General features: G+C 40.5%; 1 protein-coding gene across 9 annotated transcripts in view; it reads right to left on the bottom strand.

Moving 5' to 3' along the window:
• Positions 1-25,316, bottom strand: part of CHD9 (chromodomain helicase DNA binding protein 9) — a 248,025-nt gene that overhangs the window by 51,567 nt on the left and 171,142 nt on the right. For all 9 annotated transcript variants that reach the window (XM_056526373.1, XM_056526372.1, XM_056526375.1 and 6 more), the window contains 9 exons: positions 22,027-22,203; positions 18,834-18,977; positions 18,291-18,546; positions 12,817-13,027; positions 11,189-11,384; positions 5,940-6,107; positions 5,474-5,653; positions 5,236-5,346; positions 3,728-3,924 (listed from right to left, as the gene is read on the bottom strand). In XM_056526373.1, the coding sequence (XP_056382348.1) occupies positions 3,728-3,924; positions 5,236-5,346; positions 5,474-5,653; positions 5,940-6,107; positions 11,189-11,384; positions 12,817-13,027; positions 18,291-18,546; positions 18,834-18,977; positions 22,027-22,203 (1,640 nt within the window). The remainder of the gene's footprint in view (positions 1-3,727; positions 3,925-5,235; positions 5,347-5,473; positions 5,654-5,939; positions 6,108-11,188; positions 11,385-12,816; positions 13,028-18,290; positions 18,547-18,833; positions 18,978-22,026; positions 22,204-25,316) is intronic.

Here is a 25,316-nt window from a genome sequence, read left to right as displayed (position 1 = left end):
ATTTGATCGGGTGAACCATGAGTACCTCTGGTCTGTCCTCCTGAGATATGGCTTACCGAGTACTTTTGTTAATTGGCTTAAGATCTTGTATGCAGGGGCAGAGAGTTTCCCGCTAGTGAACGGGTGGTCTGGCCGCTCTTTTGAGGTGGGGTCCGGAGTCCGTCAGTGTTGTCCTTTGAGCCCGCTTTTATACGTGTTCGCAATCGATCCCTTCGTCAGGAGGGTAGATTGTGGGCCGTTGGCGGGAGTCGGGATGAGTCTGGTGGAGCTGGATGTCCCCCAGAGAGTAGTGGCGTACGCTGATGATGTCACCATTTTCGTGTCCTTGAGAGAGGAGGTCGATGTGGTGATGTCAGAAGTGGACCGCTACTCGGAGGCATCCGGGTCTAAGATCAACCGGGATAAGTGTGAGAGTCTCTGGCTGGGAGGGGGAGATCCCACGTTTGATCTCCCGGACACCCTTCCAGGGCCCCAAGAGTCAGCAAAAGTTTTGGGCATCACATTCGGTCAGGATGATTATTCCACCAAAAACTGGGATGGTAAGCTCCAGGATGCCACTCAGAAGGTGAACCAGTGGAAGGGTTGGTCTATGACCCTCAGGGAAAGGGTACACCTGATCAAATCGTACCTGCTCCCCTTGTTTATCTATCTGGGCAGCGTATGTATCTTGCCAGAGGCTTACTACACTAAGATCTACAGCCTGTTTTTCCAACTGTTATGGGGAAACAGGATGAACCTAGTCAAGAGGGAGGTTACGTACCGCACGAGGAGACTAGGGGGTTTATCTATGGTAAACCCTGTGGTGTTCTTAACAAACACCTTCTTGAAAGCTAACATCTCAAACCTCTGGTCAGAGAGGGCTCCTCCGTGGGTACTCTCCTGCAGGGAATGGTTTCGGCCTTTCTTCCAGGAATGGGAGAGAGGAGGGCAAGTGAAGGACCTCCGTACGCCACACGGATATCTTCCGGCTTATGCTACCCCGACTCTGAAGGCGATACGTCGGTGGGGTCTGGGAGTGTGGGAGATCAGGACCCAGTCAAGGCAGTTCCTTGACAAACGGGTTCTGTTGACCCACTTCCAGAAGCCTCTGGCGCTCAGGGACTGCCCAGGTCGGGATCTGAGGGTGGGGTTGTACCTTTTAAACATGAAAAGGATCCCCCAGAAGTTTTGGGACTTGGCCTGGCGCTGCTTTCAGGGGAAGCTATATGTAAAGGACAATTTGAAGTGTAGGAGCTCTGATGACCGGGGATGTCCCCGAGAAGAGTGCGGGGACACGCTGGAAAGCATGGACCATTTCCTGCTTCATTGTCCTTTTAATGTAGGGGTCTACAACCGGGTGGGCGCTTCCATTGGCTGGAGTCACCTTGCTGGCCTTACCTATCCGGAGTGGGCTTATGGGGCATTCAGGAACCTGGGTGGCCGAGACCGGGGCACTTTATTTGTAGTCAGTTTAGTGGTTAGGTACTACACGTGGAATGCACGGTGTCTAGTATCTACACAGCGGAAAGTCCTCTCCGAGGTGGAGGTCTGTAGGAACATCACCGGTGACCTCGGGAAGATCAGGTCTTTGGAGTATGGCAGTCTTGGTAACAGTAGGGCTTCTCTCCTGTGGAGAGGTTTTTCATTTGATGTGCCCTAGGTACTAGACCTCTTGGGTAGAGTACCCCTGTTTCTGGTTAGGGATAGCAATATAGGGACAGAGAGAGGGTGAGTGCAGGGTCAGTTTGTTGAAGGGATAACGGTAGGGTGAGTCGAAGGGAAACGTTAGTGGAGAGAGTTTAAAAAAGTAATATCAGGATTGCCATCCTTCTTCCTGGTGGTGGGCTATGCATGTACACCCTAGTATTTTTGTTTTGTTTTCAGAATATGTATTGCCTAAAGGGCTTACAGGCGACCGAACTTGGGCCTAAGGTGGGTTGTATTGTTTTGTATTTGTATATGATGTTATGTTGTGTTTTGAAGTTGTATTTGTATAGTTGGTTTGGGTATAGATTAGGTTGGGTGGGGGAATTGGTGGGTTGGTGGATGTTTGGAGGGGCTTGCATGGGTCAGTTATGGACTGGACTGGATATCCATGGACTATGGACTCTGACCCATGTCAAGGTGGGTGGTTGTGTGGGTGATGGGTTAGACTAGTGTAGGATGTCATGTGTTTTGTAGATGTATAGTTTGGTTTTTGGTGTATATGGTTTATGTATATATTTGCATTTAGGTTATGTATTTGTATTTTTATATTTGTATTGTATATATTATTATATAGTATGGATTGATTATTTTATTTTATGAGGGGATGGGGATAGGCAGTCGGATCAGATTTAGTTAGCATTTTTATATTACTTTAAATATTGGTTATATTATGGTAGTGTAGATAAAAATAAAAAAAAAAAAGTATATGTATGTGTAGGTGTGTGTATGTATATATATACATATATATATATGTATATATATATATACATGTGTATGAATAAAATAAAAAAGTAAAAAAAAATAAAAAAAATTATAAAAAAAAAAAAAGTGTGTGTGTATATATATGTGTGTAGATATGTGTATGTATGTATATATATATATATATATGTGTATGAATAAAATAAAAAAGTAAAAAAAAAAAAAAAAAAATTATAAAAAAAAAAAAAAAAAAAAAAAAAAAAGGTGGATGTTAGTTGTGAATGTAATGTGCAGTTGAGTTTTTACCAAGTTTGGTTGTTTAGTTTAAAGCTAAGTAAAGCTATTTTTATGTTTATGTAAAGAATGCGTGGGTATGTGTGTGTGTGTGTGATAGTATTTTTCATAATTTATATGTAGGTAATTTATATGTAGGTATAATGTTATGTGTTTTGTTAGATTAGCTAAGCTGGGCTGGCCGGTTAGGCAGGTTTTGTTGTGTTGTGCTTTGTTATTGCTAGTTAAGCCTGTTTTTCGGTTTTGTTAAGTTTTATATATTTATAATAAAAAGAGTGTCAGCAGAGAGCACTGTGGACACTGTGAAAATAAAAAAAAAGAACACTAGTATACAGCAGCTGATAAGTACTGGAAGGATTAAGATTTTTAAATAGAAGTAATTTACAAATCTGTTTAACTTTCTGGCACCAGTTGATTAAAAAATGTGTTTTCCACTGGAAGACCCCTTTAATACAATGTCTTTTTCGTGCTCTGATTCCTCTACTCTATCCTGCTCTACTGTCAACTGTGCCACCCTGAAAACCTGACTGTTCTGTTATCCTGTTCTGATATCCTCACATTCTAGCATGGCCTGTGTGGTCCCAAAGCTATAGTAAGGCAAGAATGACAATCAACAATTGCAGTAACATCTATAGCCCCTGCTATAGGGCCTAGAGCAATGTTTCCCAACCAGGGTGCTTCCAGCTGTGGCAAAACTACAACTCCCAGCATGCCTGGACAGCCGAAGGCTGTCCAGGCATGATGGACGTTGTAGTTTTGCCACAGCTGAAGACACCCTGGTTGGGAAGCACTGGCCTAGAGGCTAAAGTGGATATGTAGCTCTAGAAATGTGCTGTGTAGGCCCAAAAGACATGTGATAGGTCTCTACCATCGCTTTCTTGATGGCTGCCTAGTTTTTCTGCTATATTTTACTACTGCCTAGTATACAGTCAGCAAAGTGGAGGCAAGGACATGGTAAATATGCTATGATGTTGCATGATGGACACCAAGAGATCCAGAGAGACCCCATTGACTTCAATGGCGTCCATTGGGTTTTTGAAAATCTTACCCATAAACCAAAAGGTTCTTCTCGACTCGGAAGCATTCAGTTCTACCATATCCATTTAGACGATCATATGGTCTTCGTAGCTTGGGTTTATCATCTCCTTCACTTTCTGCTTCAGAGAGCTCTGCTAATTCATCCTTGGTAGCGCTAAAGGGTCGGGTTTGTTTGCGTATCCTTGGTGTATCAATGACCAGGCTGTTCTGCAGGTGGACAAAAAAGTGTAGCTGGAAATACAGTATCTTTTCAACTATATCAATATCTAGTGTCATATTGGTCTCAATATGAGACGATGGCTAAATAATGAACACAATCTCTTCTTTTTACAGGTGGTAAGTTTTCTTTTATTATTTATTTAAAACTGAAAATAAGTTGTAAAACAGATTTACAGGTACTAACAGGTTTGAAGATGCAGTCCAATCTTCAGTTATAAATCAAGAGGAGTTGAGCAGACTGATATTTGATTTTGTGAGAAAAGTTCCAGGATTACTTGTCTTCTATTCATATAAATCTCTGCACATTCTGAACTAAGCAGTCAAGTGGGCGGTCCTACTGAGTGACTGAAAGCTATGTATATGTGTGCTTATAGAGAGAGCTGTCAATCACTGATTAGCACCACCCACTAGACTACTTAGCATAGAATGAGCAGGGATTTCTATGAATCATAGAACTTTTCCTATACAAGAATTGGCTCATCTCCTCCTGCTCTATAACATGATGCCTTTAGATCTAACAGAAAAATATCATGTACTCACCTGATGCCAATCCCCTGCCAATGCTGTTCTAACTGTACCAGTCCCCACTGCTGAGTGCTTCTTGCTCTCAACTGGACACATAGTAAATGCCTGCTCAGCCAACTATTAGCTTGGGTTGGTCAATGCCAACTCCACTGACTGGCTGAGCAGACAAGTTTTGAGAAGAGAGCCGGAACTGCTCTGCAGTGGGGACCAACACAGTTAGAATAGTCAGAACACAAAAGGATACAGCTGGCACTACCACCTCTGCTCTCTTACTGATGCACTACAAAATCCCCCGTCGATGCACTGCTACCGCTATTCCTCTGCAGCCTTTAAAGCGGTGCTCAGTCTCATAGAGAGTGGATAAATAATCAGCAAATGGTAGAGATAGAACGGACGGCAACTCACTGTGATCCACGGCTTCTTTATTAGCAGAGACGGGTGCAGTGACAAACAGGCACAATCCAACAGAACAACGTTTCGCGTTTCACCCGAAATGTTGCTCTGTTGGATTGTGCCTGTTTGTCACTTCACCCGTCTCTGCTAATAAAATGTTTTCCACCGGAGTACCCCTTTAACGCACAGACACATTCTCCTGACATCTACTAAAACTGGATCATCTGACTCTGTACTTGAGACACATGGCTCCAGAATCCGGTGCTGTCTGTGTTACATCACTTTATTTAACACTTGGTATAATGTACTGTAATCTCAGGATTGTGTGTGTGGAAGGACAACAGCTAAATACTACAACACAACACAAAAGAACATACTTACTCTGCCGCTCATAGAGTCTATGTCAATTTCAGCCTTTTTAGCCCATTTCTGCCAGAAGTTCGGGTCATCCAAAGAGATGTCAGTTCTATTACCAGATGCCACAAAACTAGCCTGAAAGAAGAACATTAGATCTTAGCATCTCAACAATATGCTTCTCCATATTAGGCAAGTATTATGTGCTATAATAAAATACCAGAAGAAGGCACAGACACGACTCTATCTAGTAGATACTACATACCTTGGCAAACGTTGACCCTCTCCCTTCAGATTCTATAGTAATGGTCTTTGTCCTCCTCTGAAGGATTTGGTCAATGTCTTCCTCACAAAACTTTGAGCCCTCATCCTCCTCATCCATGATGGCTCCATATGCACCCCGCCTTAAAAGGTCTTCTATCTCTTTTTTCGAGAGTTGTTGAATCTGTCCATGTAGGAAAATATCCATACTATTAGCATATACAGAACGGACTATCCAAAAATCTACATTATTCTAGACTGTAAGCTTGATTGGCCATCCTCACTATTCACATTCTTACACAATATTTGTAAGTAATAACTTTTTGTATATGTCAATAACTAGAACGGTCATTTAGCACTGTATTAGATGTTTTCCTATCCAGTCTTTCATGGCAGACAAAATACATCACTACTTTTTCAGTTATTATTTGATAACTATAGTAGAGACTGACACAAAACATATCCCTCACCCCTCCAACGCTGTTTTCTCTTCCACTCATGCTCTGTAGAACAGCTTTGTCTAAACCCAACTTAAGGCTGGCTCGGTCAAACATCTCTCGTTCATAGGAGTTTCTGGTTATCAATCGATAGACCTTCACAGCTTTGTTTTGACCGATTCTGTGACACCTGGCCTGAGCCTGTGAAAGAAATAATGTGAAATGACAAACCAAAACCCATCAGTACTAATATTATGGTTGTAATACCTCTAGCTGTCAGTCATGGATTAATATACTAGATGCAATTTACAAGGATCCACATAAGCTTCAAGCATTTAGTCCTGAACAAAAAACAACTCTAAGGCTAGGTTTCCACTTGTTTTTTTTGGGGCAAAAACGCCAATATAAACACCCATTCTGCCACATGGCATTTTTTTTGTGAAAAAACGCTGCGGCCAGATGTTAGCTGCAAGTCAATAGGAAACAGCAAAATGCCGTATCCACTTGGAGTTTTTCAGTTTGGCGTTTTTTTTAAATCCTTTTAGCTTTTCTGCTATTTTGGGCTCCTTGGCAGATTTTCAAAAATGACCTCTTGTTGAGACTTGGGCGTTTTTTTCCGGAAAATCTTGGCGTTTCCTACCATAGAAGTCTATGGGAGTGAAAAAACGCCAAGAAAAACGCCATGTGGGTTTTAACTTTGGCGTTTTTGCAGGTGTTTTTTTTTTCTTTTTTGGATCCAAAAAAGTGATGGAGATACCTTTTTTATGAACATTTCCAGGGTACCATTAAAACATAAAAATAAAAGATACAGTAGTGATGGAAAAAAATTGTATTTAACGAAATTGATCTTTTTTATAACAACATTTTTATAAATTTTTAAACAGAGATCAATTTATGTGGGTGGGCAGGACACTAAAAATGTAGCCGACAATAATAAAAATGTAGTGTGTGTGAGTGTTTTTCAAATTTTTTTTCTTTACATTTTTTAAGTAGTACTACACACTGTTCCATGATGGGAGTAGTAGTACCTGTACTAATTGACAGATAACCCTGGATACCTTGTGATCCTCCTGTATAATGTATAGATGCGGCCGGCCGCTCTTCTATGGTCCCCTGCACTGCCATATATATACACTTATTCATATTTCCCGCAGTGCTGTGATTTGCCAGATGGTTCCAGCCAATCACAACTCTGTGGGAAATATGAATAGGTGTATATACACGTCAGTGCAGGGGACCATAGAAGAGCAGCCGCCCGCATCTATACATTATACAGGAGGATCACAGCGGGTGTCAGGAGTTACATTCGCTGTGATCTGTCTATTAATGCAGGTACTACAGCTCCCAGCATGGAGCAGAATGTGCTCCATGTTGGGAGCAGTAGTACCTGTAGTAAGGGACAGATCACAGCGGATGTCCCTCCTCCTGACACCCGATGCGATCCTGATTTGAATTTCGGGACTCAGCTGTGCTCACGGCTACAGAGTCGGGAGAACAGCTGATGCTGAGCAGTAGATATACATCATATAGAGTACAGACCAAAAGTTTGGACACACCATCTCATTCAAAGAGTTTTCTTTATTTTCATGACTATGAAAATTGTAGATTCACACTGAAGGCATCAAAACTATGAATTAACACATGTGGAGTTATAGACATAACAAAAAAGTGTGAAACAACTGAAAGTATGTCATATTCTAGGTGGAAGGTGTCCCCAAGTGCAGTCACAAAAACCATCAAGAACTACAAAGAAACTGGCTCACATGCGGACCGCTCCAGGAAAGGAAGACCAAGAGTCACCTCTGCTGCGGAGGATAAGTTCATCCGAGTCACCAGCCTCAGAAATCGCAGGTTAACAGTAGCTCAGATTAGAGACCAGGTCAATGCCACACAGAGTTCTAGCAGCAGACACATCTCTAGAACAACTGTTAAGAGGAGACTGTGTGAGGCCTTCATGGTAGAATATCTGCTAGGAAACCACTGCTAAGGACAGGTAACAAGCAGAAGAGACTTGTTTGGGCTAAAGAACACAAGGAATGGACATTAGACCAGTGGAAATCTGTGCTTTGGTCTGATGAGTCCAAATTTGAGATCTTTGGTTTCAACCACCGTGTCTTTGTGAGACACAGAAAAGGTGAACTCTACATGCCTGGTTCCCACCGTGAAGCATGGAGGAGGAGGTGTGATGGTGTAGGGGTGCTTTGTTGGTGACACTGTTGGGGATTTATTCAAAATTGAAGGCATACTGAACCAGCATGGCTACCACAGCATCTTGCAGCGGCATGCTATTCCATCCGGTTTGCGTTGGACCATCATTTATTTTTCAACAGGACAATGACCCCAAACACACCTCCAGGCTGTGTAAGGGCTATTTGACCAAGAAGGAGAGTGATGGGGTGCTGCGCCAGATGACCTGGCCTCCACAGTCACCAGACCTGAACCCAATGAAGGCAAAAGGGCCAACAAGTGCTTAGCATCTCTGGGAACTCCTTCAAGACTGTTGGAAGACCATTTCAGGTGACTACCTCTTGAAGCTCATCAAGAGAATGCCAAGAGTGTGCAAAGCAGTAATCAAAACAAAAGGTGGCTACTTTGAAGAACCTAGAATATGACATATTTTCAGTTGTTTCACACTTTTTTGTTATGACTATAATTCCACATGTGTTAATTCATAGTTTTGATGTCTTCAGTGTGAATCTACAATTTTCATAGTCATAAAAATAAAGAAACCTCTTTGAATGAGAAGGTGTGTCCAAACTTTTGGTCTGTACTGTATCTATTGCTCAGCAAGAACTTACAGTTGTGTGCTATGCCAGCCCAGCAAGGAAAGAGTTAACTTATACTGCTGGACAGTGTATTAACCCTTTGGGCAGTATACAATATATACAGCTACCTATAGATAGCTATATATAGTGTACACAAAAGATGAAGAAGTCCCCTTAACTCCCTCCAGTCCCGGCTGGGTCTGTGCAGCTCCGCCCCCTAGTTGTGATGTCATTAGGAGGCGGAGCTTCAAACGGGAGCCAGGCTGGTAAGTCTGAGGCTCTGTTCACATTGTCCGTTTTGTATAATGTGAACAGACCCTTCTAGCAGTGTCTTCCCAGACAGGGAGACTCCACCTGTTGATAAACTACAACTCCCAGCATGCTCAGGCAGCCAAAGGCTGTCTGGGCATGCTGGGAGTTGTAGTTTTGCAACAATTGGAGGCTCCCTGTTTGGGTAGACATTGCATCATAGGCGTTTCCCCAGCAGAAAATGTCCTAAATAAAAATATAAAAAATGTCCTAACCAATTTTTTGTGTTTTTTTTTCCCTTCTCAATTCAGATCAGTGTATGCAGAGGATTACAGCAGATTTCAATGGACTGAAAATGTACTGCGTAGAAACGGGAGCCCCCAAAATTTACAAAATGCTGTTTTTTCTTCAATTTTGTTGCACAATGATTTTTTTGGGGTTTCGCCGTATATTTTTGGGTAAAATTACTGATGTCATTACAAAGTAGAATTGGTGGCACAAAAAATAGGCCATCGTATGGATTTTTAGGTGCAAAATTAAAAGGGTTATGATTTTTAAAAGGTCAAGAAATGCAAAAATGGAAAAACGCTTGGTCCTTAAAGGGTAGCTCTCACCATCCTATTTTTATTTTTTTGCTAGCCCATCCCCCCCCCCCCTGCTACGGCACTAGCCCGTTCCCTCCTCCCACCACCCCCCCCCCGCCCCGCATACCCCGTTCCCTCATTACACTTGCAGTTACTGCTGAGTCCGGCAGCGGCGTGCAGGGACAGCGGCGGCAACGAGGCAGCGGCGCGATGTGCGGGAGGAGTGGCCAGTGGCCGGGGAGCCAATGCGCTCGCTCCCGCCTGTCTGATTGACAGGCAGGGAGCAAGTGCAGCCTAACTGAAAAAGGACTGATTGCCACTCCGAAATCAGTCCTTTTTCAGTGGACGGTTTTTAAATGTAAATGAAACCTTTTTAATGAAAAAAAATAGTAAAAGTATATTAGAGATATGTTGTAGTACATAAGTACTACAACATATCAAAAAATAAAGTTGGTGACAGTGCCCATTTAAGGGGTTAAACTGGTGTGTTCCCACCAAAACACAGTGGTCCAGATTTATCAAACTACTGTATGTGAGAGAAAAAGTTTAGTGATTTTCCCAGAGCAACCAATCACAGCTGAACTAACGAGCTCTGGTAAAGTGAAAGCTGAGCTGTGATTGGCTGCTTGGGGAAAATCACTCAATTTTTTCACTCACACAGTTTGATAAATTTGGGCCTGTGTGTTGAGTGTTCCCACCAAAACATTAATGATGCATCATTATGGTACCCATCTTTTCACTGGACTCCACTTATCCAACAACAGTTGTTTCCCCATTTGTAAAAGTATGGCGTTAGTATGAATAGGAAGTACATTACTGTCTATAAGCCACTATGGACCAGCCAACACTGCATCCTAACAGCCCAGGCCTGGAAACCTTTCCAACTGTTATGGATATTGAAATTATGTGTTTTTACATCCATTATATTCCATTTAGTATAAATTTCCCTGCCTCCACGGTCTAAAGTTTAGTTTCACATACAGCCACAGTAGGCGGGGCTAAAGAACCTGTTTTTCCACGTTATGTGAGGAGAGCAGGAGGACACTAGGCCAAAGGGATGGGGCATTAGGGGATTTCCATGGAAATCATATGGCCCTCTGTCTCTTTTCTTTTGGATCTTCATTGAAGAGAGGAGCCTCTCCTCCTCCTTTAGCCTGGGATGGATAAGTATATTGATTGTATCATTTCTACACTAAATATTCATGTATCACTTGGGTAGATTTATGCTAGTTTGCTAAACATAGAGTATGTACTATTGTATTAATGCTTGTATGTATGTCTTATTTGGTTTAGCTAATTAATGTTTTATTAAATGTTGTCAACTTTGCTGGTTACAGAATGATTGTTAATTTGCTGGGATACACTGCTGGTACAAGACATTTCTGCCAAAATACCTTGTACTATTATTTCATAGTTGTACAAAACTTAATCAGTGTTTCTGGGTGCTTTTTACTAACATATTTAGGACCTATAAATTTAGCCCGAACATCCTGCTTCCATTTTCATATAGTTGGTGGCCATTTTGGGGACTCAAAGAGCACATGGTCGGGGGAGGGGCATGTTTGTTTTACTCTAATTCTAAAATCACAATTGGTGTAGTCAGCAGAATTTTCCACAATAAGTGGAGCTGCAGACAGGATTATCACCCTAGAACCGCAACACCAACAATGCCCAAACCACTAACCTGGAGGTCATTTTGTGGATTCCAGTCAGAATCGAATATAATACAGGTGTCAGCAGCTGTCAAGTTTATCCCCAGACCTCCTGCTCGGGTGCAAAGGAGGAACACAAACCGGTCAGAATCAGGCTTACTGAAGCGATCAATGGCTGCTTGCCGGAGATTTCCACGTACTCGACCATCAATGCGCTCATAGAGATATCTAAGAAGGATTGAAGTTGAATGAATAAAGAGCGCGTATGTATCTGTTATAGTAAGCTTTGACCAGTGACATATACATTTATATTGAAACACTTAGGGTAAAAGGAAACATCTTAAAAAATACAATTACTATAAGCATTGATATAAAAGCTGCATAATTTAATTTGCATGCCAAAATGTGTTATTTATTCATATAATAGTAATGGCAATGTATCTGAACATAGAAGTGCATTCTAATATTTATAGATTTTTTTCCCATCTGTTCCCTTGGGAGATTACTGTCGCCTATGCAAGTTATCGTTAGTAGCACACTGCCTTCTGTTATAAATTGAACCAAAGAATGTTATTTAAATTGAAACAAACAATAAGCAGTAAGCTCCCCCTAGTGGTTGCTACAAGTAGTCAAAATTCTATAATTTTACTTTACATTTATGAGGAATTAAAAAACAACATATAAACATAGCACAGAATGTAAAACCTAACATCGACATGGAATTGAAGTCATATTAGACTAGATTAAGACTAGGAATAGAAAGAAGTTCTAGGAATAAAAAGCATTTGTACCAAATCCCAACCTTCTCCTACTCAAAAAAATTTTTTACGTCTCTCACTGGTCACAACTTTACATGTTAAATGGGAATCTAATTCATCCTCCTTCAAATCTCAGGCTGCCCATACACACTAGATATGCGTGGACCAAACCTGTCGATTTCTGTTTAACTGATCAACCATCTAATATGTATAGGGGGTCTCCCAACAAATGTTAGGAAAGGGGAAGGCATAATGGATTTTAACTGCCCGATCCTTTTGCTCTTGGGGGATAAGCAGCTGCCAGAGGTATCTAGTTCCTTTCTTCTCTCCATAAAAAACACAGATCTGTGCAGTTCCCTGACATGTGGCCATGCCTGATTCTGCAGCGCAACCCTTTTTCAAGTACTGCTCAGACCCCGAAAATGTTCAGGACCCCACACTATGATCCAGAATGGAAAGCCTCACTGTAAGTCACTCCATGCCTTTCATTAGACCAGGCATACCTACATCTGGCCATAGGAGCTAAATACAGAGGGTTAGAAAAAAAAAGTTATCACCTGGCTTTATGATTTGAACCCTTAAAGGGGGTCGAAGCGTCACATTCACACCCCTCGTGACGTCAAGCCCCACCCCTTCAATGCAAGTCTATGGGGGGGGGGGAGCGTGGCAGCTCCCTCCCATAGACTTGCATTGAGGGGGTGTGGAGTGACATCCCGAGGGGGCGTGTCCTTGACGTCACGACCCCCGCACCCAGCTTTCGGAACAAAATGTTCCAAACGCTGGGGTAGTGGAGTACCCCTTTAATGATAAGTATTACTAAGCAAACAGTAAGAAATGCTGAATTCATGGCTCATTTTACAAGAGCACACTGTGACAGAAATGTAACATATACAAGTCCTCACCTCTTGTGCATGAGATAGTCTTCTAATATGTCCAAACAACGCACCATCTGGGAGAATATGAGCACCTTGTGGCCTCCAGCTTTCATTTTTGGCAGGAGTTTATCAATGAGGACCAGCTTCCCAGCAGACTGGATCATAGCTTGGAGGTAGAAATCTGCAGCCATTGGGTTGTGTGTCTCTCTGAATTCTCCAAGGATCTTTTCTTCAGCCCCTGCAAGATCATTTAATCCATATCTTAAGTAGATATCTAAAGATTTCTGATCTGATTACTAGATATACTATATGGATAGGGAAAATGACAAGCTAAAACGTGCTGTAAAAGTATTAAAAGTAAAATATGATAATAATGAGAATCATAACTGATACAAATCAAGAGCTGTATGTACTGTTTTAACCCCTTAAGGACCAGGCCCATGCCAATTTTATTTTTGCATTTTCGTTTTTTCCAGCTCGCCATCTAAAAATCTCTTTTATATTTCCATCAACAGACCCATATAAGGGCATGTTTTTTTGTGTCACCAATTTGACTTTGTAATGACATCACTTATTTTACCAGCAAATTTTGGAAGGTTTTGTTTTCACGGTGTACACTTTATGGTAAAAATGTTTTCTTTGTTTTCTTTATTCTGTGGGTTAATGCGATTAAAATGATACCCATGATATATGCTTTTCTATAATTGTACTGCTTAAAAAAACATCTCAAACTATTTTAACAAAATTAGTATGTTTGAATTTGCCCTATTTTGACCACCTATAACTTTCTAATTTTTCCGTATATGGGGCGGTATTAGCAATTATTTTTTACACCGTGATCTGTAGTTTTTATCGGTACCACTTTTGCTTATGTTTTACTTTTTATTAATTTTTTATTAATATTTTTGGAATAAAATGTGAGAAAAAAGCAGCAATTGTGGATTTAAAAAAAATTATCTTTCGTTTACGCCGTTTACCATACGGGATAATTAACAATATATTTTGATAGTTCAGACTTTTACGCACGCGGCGATACCAAATATGTTTATTAATAATGCATAGGGCATAGCACTGATCGGTGTTATCGGCTATCTTCTGCTCTGGTCAGCTCGATCTCAGACCAGAGAAGAAGACCCCTGGAGACGGACAGAGACTGGTGAGGGGACCTCCGTCCGCCATTATGGATGATTGGATCCCTGTGGCAGCACTGCGGGCGATCCGATCATCCATTTAACCCCTTAAGGACTCAGCCCATTTTGGCCTTAAGGACTCAGACAATTTAATTTTTACGTTTTCATTTTTTCCTCCTCGCCTTCTAAAAATCTTTTAAAATAACTCTTTTATATTTTCATCCACAGACTAGTATGAGGGCTTGTTTTTTGCGCGACCAGTTGTCCTTTGTAATGACATCACTCATTATATCATAAAATGTATGGCGCAACCAAAAAACACTATTTTTGTGGGGAAATTAAAACGAAAAACGCAATTTTGCTAATTTTGGAAGGTTTTGCTTTCACGCCGTACAATTTATGGTAAAAATGACATGTGTTCTTTATTCTGAGGGTCAATACGATTAAAATGATACCCATTATTATATACTTTTATATTATTGTTGCGCTTAAAAAAAATCACAAACTTTTTAACCAAATTAGTACGTTTATAATCCCTTTATTTTGATGACCTCTAACTTTTTTATTTTTCCGTATAAGCGGCGGTATGGGGGCTCATTTTTTGCGCCATGATCTGTACTTTTTTTTTGATACCACATTTGCATATAAAAAACTTTTAATACATTTTTTATAATTTTTTTTAAATAAAATGTATTAAAAAAGTAGGAATTTTGGACTTTTTTTTATTTTTTTTCGTTCACGCCGTTCACCGTACGGGATCATTAACATTTTATTTTAATAGTTCGGACATTTACGCACGCGGCGATACCAAATATGTCTATAAAAAATGTTTTTTTACGCTTTTTAGGGGTAAAATAGGAAAAAACGGACGTTTTACTTTTTTATTGGGGGAGGGGATTTTTCACTTTTTTTTAACTTTTATTTTTACATTTTTTTTTACACTTGAATAGTCCCCATAGGGAACTATTCATAGCAATACCATGATTGCTAATACTGATCTGTTCTATGTATAGGACATAGAACAGATCAGTATTATCGGTCATCTCCTGCTCTGGTCTGCTCGATCACAGACCAGAGCAGGAGACGCCGGGAGCCGCACGGAGGAAGGAGAGGGGACCGCTGCGGGCGATCCGATCGTTCATTTAAATCGCGAACTGCCGCAGATGCCGGGAACTGTATTGATCCCGGCACCTGAGGGGTTAATGGCGGACGCCCGCGAGATCGCGGGCGTCGGCCATTGCCGGCGGGTCCCTGGCTGCGATCAGCAGCCGGGATCAGCCGCGCATGACACGGGCATCGCTCCGATGCCCGCGGTTATGCTTAGGACGTAAATGTACGTCCTGGTGCGTTAAGTACCACCTCACCAGGACGTACATTTACGTCCTGCGTCCTTAAGGGGTTAAAGTACCGCACTGCTGCAGATGCCGTGATCTGCATCGATCATGGCATATTAGGGGTTAATGCCGGGCCCTGCCGTGCATGACGCGAGCACCGGTCTGGTGCTCGCAGTCATGGCGGAGCATAAATGTACTTCATGGTGCGTTAAGTACCACGGCACCATGAGGTACATTTGCTATATGGCATTTTGGTTTATATAGAAAATCACTGGGCCCTGGTGTCTGAAATAAATAAAAAATCCACATTGTGCAGAATAAATGAAAAGCTACAGACTGTGGAATGTTTTGCACAAAAAGAGCACTTTAAAGGGGTTGTCTCAAAAAATTAACTACTCTCTGTATGTTTAAAGTGTTACTGTCGTTAGAAACAACTTTTTTTTCCATTTAATACTTCCTTAAAAGCGAAGCATTTTCCTAATATACTTCAAAAAAAAAAATTTGATTGCTAAAGATGTGAAAAACATGTTTAAAAAAATGGCCACTAGGGGTCTCTGTCTTTTTAATTGCAGCCTTTTCCGGAGAAGCATTCACATGCACAGTTGCAAGCAATACAAGGTGCTAAACTATTATTTATATGCAAAATGGTTTCTCTTTGGTCATTTTATGAACTTATGTCTTGTGTATTGCACCAAAAAGGTTCCACATGGCTGCTTAAGGGTTATAAAAAGCATGCACTTTTGGTTACAAAATGTAAAAATCTTTGTTTTTGGGCAGGTTTTTCTTCTGTCCTTGCACCATATAGTTTCACATTGCTGCTATAGAGCATGCATGGCTGCATTATAGTTATAGAGAGCATGCATTCAGCCAATATGCTTTGCAAATGTAAAAATGTTTGTGCAGACCTCATGACAGGGGAGAGGGAAGGGGGAGGAGAGGAGCTCATCATGCTCCAGGGGAAACACCCCCAGCCTCTGAGAGAAATTCAGAAGACTGATCACAGATATACATAGACCAAAAGGTATTTTACATATTAACACATGCATATTATTATGCATATAGGTCTTAGGGCACATTACTACACTGATTTAGGGTCTATTCACGTACAGTATTCTGCGCAGATGTGATGCGCAGGATTTTCTTCTGCAGATTTCAATGTAAACTCAATGACTGAACACAGCTTCAAATCCTGCGCATCAAATCTGCACAGAATACTGTATGTGTGAATAGACCCTTGAGCATTTTTTTTTACATTTTCTTACTAATGACAGTAACACTTTAAATGGACATCAAATATGGTGGACCCGCTTTTGGGATCCTCTGGGAGGCAGGTATTAGAGCTGTAAAGGAAATTATTTTATATGTAATTACCAATTTATTTGTTGTCCACATCTTCCTGGGTTTTTAACCAAAGATATAATGATTCACTTAGCGTTGACAAGATTTTCTATGATAAAGGTTCTGTCTTGTCTAGACAAACCCATTTAATCTACAGGTTTATATATACCACTCCTCTACTGGCATTATCTGCATATGTGTATTATTTTTGTGTATCACAGAGTAATCCTTGTCAGAATTTAAAGTTTTTTCTACATAGAATAAAGTGTGAAGGGTTTTATGTAAATAATCACTGTGCAGGGAAAAGTTCACATTCTTCATATTTTGTTTGTCAAATTCCTCACATTCTCAAGACCTGTTTCTCTATTTTCTGTGAGTGAAAGGGAAAAACTTTTATATCCAGAACCTGGGAATCCATAAGAGACCTAACACTTTTACTTTACAACTATTGTATCCGGTCTAGGCAATTCTGTAAGAAGCAAACAGCTTTTACCTGAAGCTTTTCTATTTCACCTACACTGAAACATTGTAGTAACCTATCAGGACAGAAGAGGCATTTGTGCTGTAAATGTATTTAGCTAACAGAGAAATTACTAGACTGGACATAATTATAGCATAACCTCAACAATAAAAAGAATTAAGGTGGCCATACACATTTAAAGAGAACATATCATCAACTAAACTCTCCCTAATCCCCCCTAATTCCGGACTCTCACTGACTATCCCTGTCATTATAAATACCCTTTTTACATCCAGTGCGGCAGCTCAGTCTCGTGCCGTGTGCAAGGGGAAGAAAAGGGCGCGGCCCGGCAGGCGGGATGTCATCTGATGCCTGCCAGGGCTCACTTCTGCCCTTCTTCCTAGCAGAGTTTTTAGCTGAGTTTTTTTTTGCAATAGAAGACCTCGATCAGAGCTCTTGAAAGGCAGACCCGATCCTCTCTTCATGCATCATCTACATTTGGCCAGCGCGTCAGCTCTCCTGCTCAGGGGGCGGAGCCTGATGATGCGGCTGGCCATGTCAGGAGAGCGCCCTGCTGTGCTGCGGGCACAGCGCTCGCTCCTGCCTTTCTGATTGACAGGCAGGGAGCAGCGCTGAGATTGTCATGTGAGCCGGGTGCAGTTTGAGATTTCGGACTCAGGCCAGCACGAGTCCGAAATCTATCAGAGACTAGCAGCCGGCTTATGAAGGGAGACCCCTAGTGCTGGATTTTCAAAACAGAAATTACACATGAAAGCATGGATTTTTTTAATAACATATATTTAGAGACTTGTTAAGAAAGCCTTAATGTACAAAATATTAAAACTTCATTTCACGACAGGTACTCTTTAATAGCTGTCTGCGAACATTAGCTCGGCTAACAACTATCTCTTCACATGTCCCTCCACCCATAAAAGTGTGCCATAGCCAAATGTTTATGTGTTCTCAATGTAGAGAGGATGGGTAAGTTGCTGCCAGACTCCTTTGAGGGCCACCTAACTCCCTGAGAACAATAGGATTGGGCAGTCAAAATCCAACATGCCTGATCCTTCTCTCTCCTGACAATATTTGTCAAGGGAGAATTGGGAGGCTTCCAAAGAGTTTAGACACCCGCTTGGTCCAGCCAAAGTCAACAAATTCGGACAACAGTTTGAGGGCCTTTAGATCTATATAGATGTTAAATAATTTCTCTTCATGGACAGCAATCAGATCATGATCTACCTTTGATGAGATACGGATGGTTACAGCACTTGCGTAGCTCCATCATCGTGTTTACTAGGTTGGGGACATTTGCTTGGCCGGCCCCTTTGGACAAAAACGCAAAATTCTTTTCCAAGATGGCTCTATAGTATTTCTTCTGGATGTTGGTTAGCTCTACTTCTATGATAGTTTCTTCCTTAGGCGCTAGTTTTTTTTCCACGTCTTCTTTTAGCCTTCGAAGCATCATTGGCTTGAGAATAGCTTGCAGTTTTTGGACCTGAACAGAAGAAAAAAACATTTTAAGGAAAAACCACAGAAATGTGAAAAATACCCTAAAATAAATTATATGTTTGTTTAAAAGTTTCAAAGTTGCTTATGGTGCTGGTACTGAACAGTTTGTTCACATGCTGCTAATTTATAGTGATCTCATTCATATAAGGGATATATCTAACAGCTTAGCCATGTATCAATGCAGCTTACAGGCTATATGCTCTGTTTTTTTTTATTGTACCCACAACTATTAGTATTTAGGTTGCGTAGGACAGCCACTTGAGAATTCAGTACCTGCTCCTCGGTTTTCAAGTCTCCAAACTCTTGCATGAATGTAGACTCAGAGGGAAAGCGCAGAGGCTCCAGGAAATGTAACAGACTGAAGAGTTCCTCCACTGTGTTCTGCAGCGGAGTTCCTGTTAGAAGCACCTTGTGTTCCTGCGGCACAGAGGACATTGGGATCATACCAATATATTAAGGCGACATGAAAGGATGATAGTTCTTGTTGGTAACTTCCAAACTTAAAAGAGCCAAGTTTTTGGAATATATATTTTGACAGAACAGTATTGCGGTAACACAGCTTGGTACATTTCACAGCCATTCTTGTGTTCTTTGTCAGAGGAAACAGCATGTTTCACACTATTTATGATGATCTGCCAAACTTGTGCTAGTAAGGGAAAATGTCAGTATCCCATGTGCCACATAATGAGAGGTGTAAATACGGGGACTATATTTAGTGCACATGTGGGCACAGACAACTTGTCAATTTAACAAAGCCAAGTAGAGAATCAGAACAGGGCATAGGCTCTGTTTACATTAGAAATGGTCTCTGTTTCATTGGGGTTTCTATTGTTTTCTGTCAAAACGGTTAGCGGAGATTGCAGCTTTGCACCAAACGTCTAATACGGACACTATGAGCTCAACACATACTATCCCCCTGTGAAAGACTATTCCCACCATAAAAGAATATGTATGTATAGGACTTTGACAGTCAATGGCCATATAGAGCCTCCAAGAGGACAATCTAAGAGAAACTGTAGATTTACAACATAGTATAAAATGCTATTGCATTTCTATGAAGACACTGTAAGGATCACAGGACACAGCAGATGCCTGTTCTAGTCAGTGCTCATATTAACCTATCACAATATTATCATGGCTCTTCCACTTAATCCATTTCCAATGTGTCAGATCCATCATTATATGTCATGATCCATCCAGATAAGTTTTTTTTAACCGATCTGTCAATTATCCTTTTTAAATCAATTCTTGTATTTAACATTATTTTAACATATTGTTTTATAAGAGAGGAATAGATACAATACCATTCTTGACATACAAAAGTAGACAAAGAAAAAACTTAGGCCCAGATTTATCAAAGAATGTCTATGGTAGAGCTATTTTCCCACGTTGATTTGGGTGGTGGGTTTGACTAGCGTGCATCTTATTTATCAAGAAGGTGCAGCAGGATGATGAATTTTACGCAGCTCTGTTGTGTTGGGAAAAGCTCTACCACATACACTTTTTCTAGACACTTGTGAGGGAGGGAAGTAGACACTTTCCCGGGTCCTGAATTTGGCAGGTTTTCGTGTTTTTACTTTCACAGAGCTGCCAGGACATTTCTACTTGCATCTTAGACGCTAAATCAAATTTGATTGCGGTGTCTAAGGGGTTAAAGCCGGGCATCACTGTCATGGTGATGTCTGGCATTAGAGATGGGTCCTGGTGGCAGATAGCCGCCAGGACCACCCAGCTATGACCCACACTCAGCACCTGAGCTTGTGTTATAGAAGGGGAGTGGGATGCTGTCGTCCACAAGGGGTTAAAGGTTGAATTGTGGAAGGCAGAAATTATTCTCACGCCTACTGGTGGAGTAGCTTTGCGCCTTAAAGAGTACCTTTGCGCACAAAATAAATAAATTATAAATATGTGACCACTGCATGGTCAAAAATTAATAGTTCTACGGGTAGGCAAAAAGAGTGAAACTGTCTATATCAAAAGAGGCATAAAAGTCGCTAAATATGCTGCTTGCGCCTAAAATGCGCCAAACAGACAAAAAAAATGCTCTAAAAGGAATGATAAATCTCCCCCTACAGGCTTAGGAACAGATCTGTAACAGGTTCCTGATTAAAAGGAGCCCTTGTGTCTGGACCTATTGTGGTCAAAAGGCCATAGCATGTAACTGGTCAAGAGGTAACTAACAACATTAATATCCAAAGATAGGTGACATATATTTAATGTATATTAAAGGGGTACTCCAGTGGAAAACAATTTTTTTCAAATCCACTGGTGCCAGAAAGTTTAACAGATTTGTAAATTACTTCTATTAAAACAATCTTAATCCTTCCAGTACTTATCAGCTGATGTATGCTCCACAGGAAATTGATTAGTTCTTTTCAGTATTACCACAGTGCTCTCTGCTGTCACCTCTGTCCATGTCAGGAACCTGTCCAGAGCAGGAGAGGTTTGCTATGGGGATTTGCTCCAACTCTGGACAGTTCCTTCCATGGACAGCGGTGTAAGCAGAGAGCACTTTGGTCAGACAGAAAATAACTATTCATCTTCCTCTGTAGTATACAGCAGCTGATAAGTACTGGAAGGATTAAGATTTTTTAATAGAAGTAATTTACAAATCTGTTTAACTTTCTGGAACTAGTTAAAGGAGATGTTCGGTGCTCACTTTTCTTATTGTATCCGTTCCGGGCTGCAAAAAAAAAAGAAAATAAGCTTTCTCTTGCTTGCCTACGCTCCCCGGAGCTCCGGTACAGGCGTTTGGTCCCCGGGCTGTATTCTTCTTACTTCCTGTTAGCCCGGCACGTCACACTGAGCTTCAGCTTATCACCGGCCGAGGCGGGACATCGCTGCGGCCGGTGATAGGCTAAAGCTCTGTGTGACGTACCGGGCTAACAGGAAGTAAGAAGAATACAGCCCGGGGACCGAACACCTGTACTGAAGCATCGGGGGAGCCTAGGCAGGTAAGAGAAAAAAATTTTCTTTTATTTTTCAGCCCGGAACGGATAAAATAAGAAAAGTGAGCACCAGACATCTCCTTTATTTGAAAAAAATAAATAAAAATGTTTAAGGCCCTTTAAGGCAAAAACTTGGGTGAGAAAGAGGGAATAAAGATAGGAAAAAGAAAGACAGAGTAGCAGCAGGTAGAAGTGAACTTAAAGGGTAGAAAAGAAGAGAAAAACAAGCGGAGAAGAGTGGGGGAAGACAAAGGGGTGGGCAAAAACTAACTGTGACCAGAGCCTAACCAAAACGTCACATAATACAGCACTGTGAGCTTGTAATGGTTGCAGTAAATCCCGATGGGACAGCAGGACAAAATATAGAGCAGATATATATAGAGATATACAGTATAAGATGCTCTGGATGTTTTCCCTGGAGTATTGTAGGTTATGTAACCATGTAATAGACTAGACCAAGGTTTCATATAATTCATGTGAAATAACAGCTTCACCTGCATTCAAGACACTGTGCCTACCAGGTTCATGAGTTTCAATCCCTCCAGCAGTTTGCAGTTCTTGTTCTTTAGCCTGTGGGCTTCATCAATGATAACACATCTCCATTCAATGGCATTGAGCTCTGGGCAGCCTCCCAAAATCATCTCAAACGTGGTGATGATGGCATGAAACTTGTACGCCCCTCGGATAATACGACCCTGCCAATGTAATATTGCCTTCATTATTCCATTTATATAATCTCTAACCACCTCCAATACAGCTAGGACGTGCCCTCACTAGTAGATGGAGCCACCACAACAAATTCTCAATATAGAAGCATTTCCAGTTTAGAGCTGACTCCTACTTTTTTTCCTTGCATAGCAGCGCTCCTAGCCATCTCTTAGTAGAGTTCTGAAATACAGCTTCTCTCACGCTTTGTTGCAAGTTTCTGCACCAAGGGTGGCTAGAAAAAGTGCTGTACAAGTCTTAAAGGCTATGGGTACCTTTGAAATGCATTTGTTTATTTTGCTTCGTTATGGTGCGAAAAACATTTTTGCTATAGGCTTTTATTTAATTGTTTTCTACTTTTGCTTGTACATCATTTACAATGTAGCTGCTCTATTTTCTCTCTATACATGTACAAAGCCTATATATTTGTCTCATACTGATTGCTTGTATCTGCTCCCCCCCCTCCTTTCATTCTATGTAAGGGGTCTTCGAGGGTTTCCCTCCTCCCATCTACTATCCGAGCTGAGAAACCCACCACTGCTGTTATCGCTAATTGAAATCTTAATTCAGATTCATAGAATCAAAATTCTATTTTATATTCCTGATTTCATCACAAGACAGGAGGCTCGCATTTTGCATATGTATTTTACTGCTCAATAATGTTAACAAATAGCAGCAAAATAATTGACAAAATTTTACATATGCAAATGAGAATAACAGGTAACCAATCAACTGACGATACAGGTGATATAAGGAACAGACAAACTGACTACTTCCTCTTTCTTGCTGCTCATCCTGAAGATAAGTATTCTCTGTATTATATACATTGGTTATATTCCTTATATATATTTCACAGTTTTCACAGTTTTTTTCATTATTGACAGCACTGTAATATCATTCTTTGCTTATTTTATTCTGTTGGTTGCTTAGTTATTCCTCCGTATATCCCATATATACGAGTTTAGTATTTTCCCCCCATATTCCTCTATTATTCTTTGCATTTTCCGTTCCTATTATTTTGTACACATACACTCTTCATTGTATATTCGACAGTCCTTCTCCTCTCCACCGCTTTCGGGACTCCTACAGCTCTGTTGCGTAGTCTCTTCTGCCTGCCATCTGTCTTCTGCCCGCCATGTGTATAATTTTTTCCCTTATTTGGGAGTTCAGTCTTTCTACATTGGACACCTTTCTATTACCTTAAAAATATTTTTCTCTCTACAATACTATATATATATATATATATATATACACATATTTTTATTTTTATTTTATTTTTATCTTACTAATAATTATATTTCATAAATTGAATTTTTGTGGAACTATTTACAGTATATACATTATTTACATTACCCCTCTGCCAATTATTATTATTTTTTTCCTATTCAATATGGCTAATGAGGAGGCTGAAAAAACTACTGAACCCCAAAGGTTTCAATATTTGGATGAAAATATGATACAGGCCATGGTGGACCAGTCCGTGTCCAAATCGGTCCAATCCGCTGTGCGCTCTGCCATGTTGTCCATTCCAGACTTGGTTGCCAAATCTGTTGCCATGGTTGCAAATGTCCCATCCAGGACCTCCACATTCTCCTAAAGCAGGTCCTTCCACGCCGTCAGACCAGTTCTAAATTGGCAGGAGATTGGAAACACCTATGGAAAGCCTCCCAAAAAAGGCAATTTTGGCTACCGGCTGCTACACAGCACCCCATACCCTGATGCTACACAGCACCCCATACCCTCTACCCGTGAGGAGATAGTTGAAATACAGGTTTCTAAAGCTTCTAAGGCTTCTGCTAGAAAAAAAGCCTGATTCATATGTTTCCTCTCAATTGTTCATCGACCAATCGTCCTCTGATGAGGATATTATTTTTTCTGACAAAGAGGACGATTCAGATTACAAAGATATCTCCGAAGAGGGAGATGAGTTATTGGGTTTTGATGACCCTAAATCTATTGTGTTGGATAGTGCGGGATACCTTTCTTTAACCCGGATCTGATTAACCCCTTAAGGACTCAGCCCATTTGGGCCTTAAAGGGGTATTCCAGGAAAAACTTTTTTATATATATCTGGCTCCAGAAAGTTAAACAGATTTGTAAATTACTTCTATTAAAAAATCTTAATCCTTTCAGTACTTATGAGCTTCTGAAGTTAAGGTTGTTCTTTTCTGTCTAAGTGCTCTCTGATGACACCTGTCTCGGGAAACGCCCAGTTTAGAAGAGGTTTGCTATGGGGATTTGCTTCTAAACTGGGCGTTTCCCGAGACAGGTGTCATCAGAGAGGACTTAGACAGAAAAGAACAACCTTAACTTCAGAAGCCCATAAGTGCTGAAAGGATTAAGATTTTTTAATAGAAGTAATTTAAAAATCTGTTTAACTTTCTGGAGCTAGTTGTTATATATATAAAAAAGTTTTTTCCTGGATAACCCCTTTAAGGATTTTTTATTTACATTTTCATTTTTTCCTCCTCGCCTTCAAAATTTCATAACTCTTTTATATTTTCATCCACAGACTAGTATGAGGGCTTGTTTTTTGCGCGGCCAGTTTTCCGTTGTAATGCCATTACTCACTTTACCATAAAATATGTGGCACAATCAAAAAAAATAGTATTTGTGTGTGGAAATTCTAAAGAAAACCGTAATTTAGCAAATTTTGGAAGGTTTAGTTTTCACGTCATACAACTTATGGTAAAAATTACATGTTTTTATTCTTTGGGTCAATACGATTAAAATGATACCCATGATAACTAACTTTTCTATTACTGTTGTGCTTAAAAAAAATCGCAATCTTTTTAACCAAATGAGTATGTTTAACCCCTTAAGGACCTGGGCTTTTCCACTTTTTCATTTCCAATTTTTCCTCCTTAATTTAAAAAAATCATAACTTTTAAAAATTTTCACCTAAAATTCTATATCATGGCTTATTTTTTGCATCACTAATTCTACTTTGTAATGACTAATGATTAGTCATTTTACACAAAAATCTACGGTGAAACGGGAAAAAAATCAATGTGCGACAAAATTGACGGAAAAACACTATTTTGTAAGTTTTGGGGGCTTCCGTTTTTACGCAGTACATTTTTCGTCAAAAATGACACCTTAT

Source organism: Hyla sarda, chromosome 6 (genome assembly GCF_029499605.1).
Source record: "Hyla sarda isolate aHylSar1 chromosome 6, aHylSar1.hap1, whole genome shotgun sequence".
In the NCBI taxonomy this organism is placed as follows: Eukaryota; Metazoa; Chordata; class Amphibia; order Anura; family Hylidae; genus Hyla; species Hyla sarda.
This window is presented reverse-complemented; position numbering and strand designations above follow the sequence as displayed.